The 8,624-nt window shown below is 41.4% G+C and overlaps 1 protein-coding gene across 1 annotated transcript in view; it reads right to left on the bottom strand.

Annotated features, from left to right (window-relative positions):
- The window catches only part of LOC126402030 (ATP-binding cassette sub-family C member 4-like), a 41,231-nt gene that overhangs the window by 29,897 nt on the left and 2,710 nt on the right, over window positions 1-8,624 (bottom strand). The window contains exons 3-6 of the mRNA XM_050063674.1: window positions 3,594-3,714; window positions 3,202-3,426; window positions 2,976-3,065; window positions 664-827 (exon numbers count right to left, since the gene is read on the bottom strand). Coding sequence (XP_049919631.1) covers window positions 664-827; window positions 2,976-3,065; window positions 3,202-3,426; window positions 3,594-3,714 — 600 coding nt within the window. The remainder of the gene's footprint in view (window positions 1-663; window positions 828-2,975; window positions 3,066-3,201; window positions 3,427-3,593; window positions 3,715-8,624) is intronic.

The following is an 8,624-nucleotide window of genomic DNA, read 5'->3' as shown; positions in this document are numbered from 1 at the left end:
AAAGAGGGAGACAGGTTTTTCCTATTTTATCTTATTTTGTTTTATGTCTCCCTCTCCTCTCGCTGGAAGCGTCAGACCTCCCGCCTCCCGCTCCCGTCTCAAACACGGAGGTCTCCCTCTTTGCTGAGCACCCACGGCGCACGCCCGGCCTGTTAAATAGCCTGTAACCGTAACAACTGTGTGACACAAACTTGTGTTTCTGGAGTTATGTGTTTTTGCAAAATGTTAATGCGTCATATTTCTTAAAGGGAATTTGGCGTGATATTTTCCATCAGGAGCAGGACGGGGAATAATCCCAGAGAGGAATCTAGCTGCAGTCTTGCAAATGGTGACCCTGCAAGATCCCCAGCCGTCTAAAATCTTAGTGTGTGACTACAAACTCACAAGTACAGAGAAAAGACTTGACCAATAGAACACTTGCTAAATCGCTTCTCCTTCGTCCTCAAACAAAAAGACTGCTCATCGGGAGCCAAATCACCAGTATGATCATCATCCATCAATATTTCATGCTTGCAACATCAACAGGCAAAATCAACATAAATAAAAATTCTAAATGCTCACAGACGCAGTCCCCAGTCAGCTATCACCACACTCAGAATCTAATTCTGTGGGAAACACTGCAGCTTGACTCTTATATCTGGATTTTGTGAGTGAGTGTGTTACCTGAACTTAGAAAAGAGCCTTCCAAACATGGTTTGCGTGGGCATCAGGAACATGAGGACCACCATGCCCGCCAAGCACGATGGACCGATCTCTGACCACAGCAGTCCCACAACCACCGCTGCCTGGAGGGGCCCCACCCACAGGAAGTGCAGGAAGATCGTCACCTGTTCAAGAGAACTTGCAATGAATGAGCTGCGACTTCATTTGAGAAGCATGGGGAAACAGGACAACATCTGAGTCACAGAGTGATCACTGAGATCCAAATCTGCTCTGAAGACGCTTTCGTCTTTATCTCCAAATATGCAGTTCAGAGACGTTTGTACAGGGGTGGTAGACTCACTCAGAAATTACTTTTAAAAGACTTAAATCCAAACCAGCATGAGAGCATGACAAGGTTTAATTGAGAGTCCACTGCCAAGAAACAAAATGCTCTCATGACACACAGCAGGCTCTGACCGCCTGATTAAAACAACACTCAACAACACTCCAACGAGACTAATTGGGTTTGGTACCACAAAGCCTCGGAGCATAATCAAGCCTGATCCCCACACTGGGAGAGATTTGTTTCTCTGAGTGAAGTCAGGACACTGCCTAACGTGAGACACTGTAACCACACATCATATTAAACACATCACACCCATCAAACTAGTTTATCCTGCAGCTATTATCATACCCTGGAATCAAATGCTTCATAAGTGGTAACTTGCAAGGTAAGGTCCAACATGCAATCCTTCAGTTCATGTCAGTAGACTACACTCCCCTTTTTCACGAATCATGCAACATAATTGGTAGTTATTAGTCTCTGTAGAGTCTCAGTCATCCAGGTGCTATGTGGGCTGCAGACAAAGTGAAGGATGCAGCAGCAGGTAGAAGTGAAGATGGTGCTGATACACCTCAAGACTCACAAGAATGCGGAGGTAAATGCAGCCAAACACTCTCTGTAAGTGTATTATCAAAAGATTATCAAGAGAAAGGTGAAGCCGCAGGCTTTAACTGATTGTGTGACAGGTGTACTGAGCTGATGCTGAGATATTTCAACGAAAAATAAAGCCGACCAAAATCTGATCCTTTCCTTATTGTGTTTCCTGCACATCAGCACTGCTCTCATTTTAAACAGCATACTGTGGGAGTACGTTGCGACAATTACGGTTATAAACTTAATATCGTAGCTCCTTCAGTATTTGGATCAGGTAGGGTTAGGATATACCTTCCATACAACCTAAAAGGCTGGATTGGGTATCAGTAAATACGCTAGTCTACGCACCGATCCAATACCACTTAATTTATTAACAAACACAAAAGTGGTTTGACACCCGGATAAAACACTTTACTGGAAATCCCTTTTTCTTTGCTGCTTTAAACCAGAAGCCTACACAGTGACTTACGCTGTGCAACCACTGGCAACTACGGTAATAGAGTGCCAGGAAAAAAATGTCAGCAAAACTGTCAGTATTTCACACCAGTAAAAAGGCACCGTGTACAAGGCTTTAATTTTCAAGATTAGTAATATAAAATAATATAATCTAATGCAATCGGAACGGATCAGTACCTGGCATTGCTCAATATGCAAGTTCAGGTAGGTATTGAGACTGGTACGGCAACAATGGTATTGGAATTTCTCTGATAGCTAACCTGATAACGTTAATGAGAGTGAAGATGTGAGAGAATTTGGAGGTGTGCGACCTGTTGCCTGCAGCTCTTCATCAGCTTATTATGACTGCTCCTTCTTGTGTCATTGCTCCCTGGAATATTTTAAACTGATCTGCTGTCAGCAAATTTTAAAAATGTCCATTGTCTTGTTTAATTTTTTATCAACAATAGCGGTAGTGCTGATCTCCAGTTAAACCAGTTAAATGCTTTTTATGTGAAGTTGCAATTTGGTGCATTCGGACTAACTTCATGCAGCACTCAGATATTAAGCGTCATCGACTTGTAAAATGTCCAGTACAATCTCAACAAACACAGGTGTTGAAATGAGATTAGTAACATGTGGGAGAATTTCCTCACAGCAGCATTCCTATGTCACACACATAGTATCTAATCAGCATTTAAAAGAATAAAGGGCTGGACTGGGCTTGGTACGGAGCGATGCAGCTGGGTTTGCAAACCCTCGCACATGTGACAACAAACTGTGACTCCTATTAGTCTCATCTACAGTACGAGAAAAATATCAGTGGAGGTGAGGCTGTATTGTACAGTGCATGTTGGAGAAGTGGTCACACAGAGGGCTTGCTTGACACTGCTTTGACATTGCAGCAAAAATAGCAGCACTTCTGCTTTTATCATCTCTAGACGCCTCGCATTTCACTTACTTCATCAAACTTCATGACGTCGTTGGAAAGAAGGTTGACAATCTGGCCTGTGGTGGTCTTTCCCATGGCTGAACTGCTGAGACGTAGAGCCTGGAAAAAGGCCGGAAAAATCATCAGTGAAGTAATTAAATGTCGCTTGACTTGTGAGTTGAGCAGTGTTCATTATAATTAATCAGAACTCTATGTTCTCCTTTACGTAGTACAAGCAAGTCGACCTCCCACTGACCTTGTTGTAGATCATGTGACACATAGCCACTCTGATCTTCATGCCTGCCCTCTGGACGTGGTAGAAGTAGAGGTGATGGAGCAAGGCCAGGCCAATGGTGCAGATCGAGAGGCCAGCTGCATAGCCCAGAGTCTCGTACAGGGCTGTCATGTTTTCTGGGTCATAATTCTCAAAGTACTGAATCATCTTCCCCAAGAAGACTGGCTGGATCACTTTAATGATCTCCTGATATGGAGGGAAAGAGATGAAGAAGGGTGAGCGTCACAACACTTTTATTACAGGGTGACAGCGGACAATGACATGCACAAGGGTTGAAATTAACAATTAACAAACCACACATGTAGAGTTTTATACTTATACTTTAAAAAAAAGTGTTTGTTTAAAACACTTACTTCAATGAGGGTAAAGATTCCCAGCACTGCATATGGTTTCCAGTAGCAGCGAATGATGGATTTGGTGAGTCCAGGTTTCCGGAGCTCTTTGGTAGCCTTCTGGACCTCATGATCCCAGTATCTGTCATGTAAAGATGCCATGTTATTTGATGTCTATTTATTGTGTTATAAAAAGTCGAGCCTTGCATCCAGGTGAGTCAGGACTTGCCTGTGAGCTAGCAATTACGTAGCTTGCATAATCAAAAAGAGGATTCCCTTTCACTTCAAAACAAAGCTTGCAACGAGGCAGGTTGAGTGGCATCAGTCTGGCAATCTGTCTGGCTGAAGGCACGCTCTAACCTGCTACGATACTCCTCACCGTCATCAGTCCTGGTTGCTAATGATCCCATGACAGCTACAGAGGTGGTAATCATCAATATAAATGGAATGTAAAATTTAATAACTTTAGCCTAAAAATCACATCCTTTTGTAACATCTGAAATTTAATTTCAAGATGTAGTGCATCATTTAGTTAAAGAAATTTTTTACGTTGGAGGAAGAGTCTTTTCAAAATACCAGGCCGTCTATGCAGTGACAAGACACAAATACTTATGAAACTGGTGCTACATAATAATAATAATAATAATAATAATAATAATACATTTGATTTAAAAAGCTCTCAAAGTCACTTTACAGAGACAGTTCAAACACATCAAATAAAACAACAATTTTCAGCAAAGACATACATGACCAGAGGAGCAGGGAAAAGGTGCTGTGGCATTAGCTTTTGCTCAAGAGGTAGAAACCCTACAACTACCAGAATGCACTGCGCTGCACCGGACCAATAAACACTCCCACTGGTGGTTGACACAGGAAGCTATATGCTGATCTCAAATTGCAAGCTAAAATAAATTGCATAAAACACTGGAGGCGAGACAGAGGCAATGCAGTAACATAACCTTGGTTCATATTTGATCAGCACTGCTTAGTTCAGACTTTGGTCTAAATTTCAGAGACAGAGAGAAAGGGGCAGGTCTCTCTGTCTGTCTGCTTCTATACTTTTGTGCCTGCAGTGGCGGGCATACAAAAATACAGAGGAAATATTTGTAGTTCAATAACAGCCCAAGAGCCGGTGAAAAACCACTGGATGAAGCTAAACATCTCGTCCTTGCATTCCTTCATTGGCTCCCTGTAAAGTACAGAATCAACTTTAAGATCCTGCTTATCATATTCCCGGTAGAGCTGGGATTCTCAGCCTGAACCTTGGACAGAGCCGATGCAATTTCATGAACATTCGAGCCTAATTTTATGGACCAATCAAAGCTCTAACACAAGGCCCTACATGGTCTTGTCCCTTAATACATCTTCGAACATCCTTAAATCCCTATATCGCCTCCAGGCCACTCACTCTCTTATTCATAACCCGCTCCTTCCGCACATCCAAGGGTGACTGGGCTTTTGCCGTAAGGGCCCCATCCTTCTGGAACTGTCTCCACCTCTCTGCTAGATCAGCTGATTCTGTACACTACTTTAAAAAATGTCTCAGATCCCACCTCTGTCAACGTGCCTTCACTGATTAGGGGCTGTATGTACGTGTGTCCTCTGTAATTGTATATACTGGGCTTTATTTAAGTATACGGCTCTTATTGTTTCTTTATCCCCTTACATTGCCTCATTGCTGTCTTTAAATGTCATTATCTCATTGCTGTTTTTTAACGTGGACCCTCATTGAACACGCTCAACAGATTGGATTAAGTTGCAGTTGCCAGCTGTTTTCACTGAGCCTGAAGAATCCAGTTCATCACAGTGCTACTGCAAACTGGAAAAACATGCAGAGCAATCTAGACCTCATTTTTAACCTGAGGGAAATCACAATGTTTGATTTCATCCTAGCTCACTTTCAGCTGTTCTTGTTTTCGTTCATTGTTTGCTTAAATTTGAGCTGTTTTAAGTATTATTAAAGGAATAGTTCAGATTTTAAAGTGGGGTTGTGTGGGGTATATATATATCTTTTGAAGGTTATATTGATTCACTAAACTGGCTTTTTATCGTTCTTAAGCCTGGTAAACACTGTGGGATTTTGGGCTGTCCCAGACAACAGATGACCAACGTGAAAGAAACGTGGCGGTATCTTTGCCCGTGGCTCTAAAACAATTGTCTTACATCACACAGTGAGAGAGGTTCAAAGATGGCCATTGTCACAGTCTTGCAATCAAAGACAGCCTGAGATAAAATTCTGACAGTGTCACAAATTTGGGGTGACTGTTGCGACCTGCCTCTACTAACCAACCAATAGAGTTGCAGCATGAAACGACGCACTGGGGCTAAATCCAAATTAACAGATGGATAGCAGCTCGCCGTGTAGCCAAAATGTGCTAAAATAAATGTGTGGGATTCCAGCAAAGAGGAAAACTTTGCCTTGCCTGTATGATGTGTCCTCCAGCTCTAACCATGATCGTGTAAAGAAGGACGAAGCATGGAGTATATAGTGCCCACTAAATATTGGGTTATATAATAATGTGACGCTCTGTGTTGTGCTTCACAGTTGGAGAGGTAATAACCCATGCAGCATCCATGCACGCTAAGTATGGGGAAGCTATTGCATCGTACGTCATAGCCTGCGATTCAGTAGGCTCTGTCACCATACAGGCTGAATATGTCAAACTTGATGTCGTCTCTAAGTTCATTAGATCAATGTCATGTTGCTTGCACTAAACTTATAAGACTGCTAAAATCTCAGTCATAAAGGTGGACTAAATGAATGAATGAAAGAATGAACATCTGTCCTTTCTGTTTCTAACTGTATATGTATGTCTCTTATTCCTCTGTAGCTGTGTCCTGTGGAACACTTACAAACATCTTTTTTAAAGTACTGTATAAATAAAATCTTAGCAACTTACTTAAACTGTTCTGCCACCAGTGTTCTGTGGACAAATTGTATTTTTATCACTGAAAAACAGCATCGTTTGCCTGTTTTTTTAGTAACAGTTCAAAATGCACTTGTCTCAGCACTTTTCAACACTGTGCACAAATACAACCAACAAATAAAGATGCATGACTTACAGAGCTGGAAGGCCAGGATTTGATGCTCATTTGTCAACTAATAACTTCAGCATTCACTGTCAATTAAACAGCCAGCCATAAGATGTAAAGATTACTACTGAAAACAAATACAGACCATGGAACAACCAAGTAATCAATAGCTGTGTGTACAATTTAAAAACTGGCTAATGTTCAGTCCACACTTTAAGAGTTAATAATCGGCAAAAAGCCTGCTTTTCCCCAAATTTGGAGGACACAACCAGTTCATCTTTGGCAGCCTTGTAGTTGACGTGAGTTTATGTCTGAAATCCATGTGGAGAGTTTCCTGTGTGGGCGTTTGTGTTTGAAAGATAGACCTAAACTCCAGCTGTTTGTTTCTGTTAGCAGCTGGCACATGTTGTAACATGTTGGGAAACACAAGGCTTTACAATATCGGAGTTACATTTATACATTAATCATTAACCTGACTGCTTTCCAGTCGTCCATCACTGTTGAAGTTAAACATTAAAACTTCAACCGTGCAGGCAGCCCACTGATAATGCTGGAAATGTTTGACTTGAGAGATTTGACTGGGGTAATAACCACCTATTGTGATTTTTTTACGAATCAATCCTTGTTTTTATAGGAAACAAAATATTAACGGTCACATTTTTAGGTTGGGTATTTGAGATTGGCTGATCACTAACATGATGGCAAGCCAATTTAATATAAAACAGTTTCACTTGATTGTCTATGCCAGATGTTTATTTCTCTTGTGAATAATTGAGTGATTGTACCTCTTCAGGCCACAAAAACTTATTCTGAACTGGTCATAACTTGGGGACAAAAGCAACCAGCAACGAGGGGTGCAAGTAGACATTGCTTAGTTTTTTAAAAAATTATTAGCCAAAAAGTTAAGGAACCAATATCTATACTGCCAATTATATTTTAGACATATACAGCCATTATGTTTTAGCATAATTTAAAATATTTAAGTACTGTATTCTACACCTGGGGCTCCAGTCAGTCTGAACACAGCCTTACTGTGACTAGGCTAACAAGTTTCTTTAAGTCTGTTACTGGTATAAAACTGTTTACTTAGTATAGTTTAAAGGTTACCTGAGGAGCGCAAGAACACACGTGTGTGCGTATGCACGCAGGTGATGCAACACAGGCCCATGTTACTGGGTTTGCGTTACTCCACTGATCTACAGATGATGATGTGACACAAAAGGCAGAGAAGAAGAAGCCTGCTTGCTCATAAACAAGACAGTAAATAATGCTGGATTCAAACTGAAGGAAAAACAGCTGTGCAGATGTATTATAAGGAGGGAAAAACATTAATTGTGTTTGTTTGGCCCTTAAGGATAAACACAATGTTTTGTTTCTGTTGTTGATTTACAAGAAAACGCCACAGGGCACCTTTAAGTTCCCAAAAGCCTGATAGGTCAGAGTGTGAGAATGTCATGACAGACAAAATCTCCAAATTTGAGGTTTTCACATTTATCAGAAAAAATATGTCACAGGATAACAACCATCTTCTGCTTTAACAAACAGTTTTGGGGGAAACTTCTCACCAGGTAGGGCTGTAGTCAACCAAAGAATCTTGGTCCATGATTTACATAAAGCAGCTTAGATTAGACTTTATGCAAACGAGGAGTAGGCATCCTGGTTCTAAAAACACAATGCTGCACTACCAGAATGCATTGCACGTCTGCTTATATAGACAATGAATGGGAAGCACGGAAATGATGGATCATGTGGACACGTACTGTGAACACTGCTCGCCACACGTCCTCTCTCCCTACGTGCTTCAGCCCTCCCTTCATCCAGAGCAAGTACTTCTACCTAGTGTCGCCATTTTTACTTCCGCAGACATCTCGTATCATAGCAACCAGACACAATCAAACTATCACAGCTGAAAAAATGCTGCACCTCCAAAGCACTAACTAACACCCATGACTGCCTGACCAATGAGAATTTGGTCAAATGAGTATATCAAACAGCTGACCACAACGTGTCAGCCCTATC

The sequence above is a fragment of the Epinephelus moara genome, chromosome 15 (assembly GCF_006386435.1).
Source record: "Epinephelus moara isolate mb chromosome 15, YSFRI_EMoa_1.0, whole genome shotgun sequence".
Lineage (NCBI taxonomy): Eukaryota > Metazoa > Chordata > Actinopteri > Perciformes > Serranidae > Epinephelus > Epinephelus moara.
This window is presented reverse-complemented; position numbering and strand designations above follow the sequence as displayed.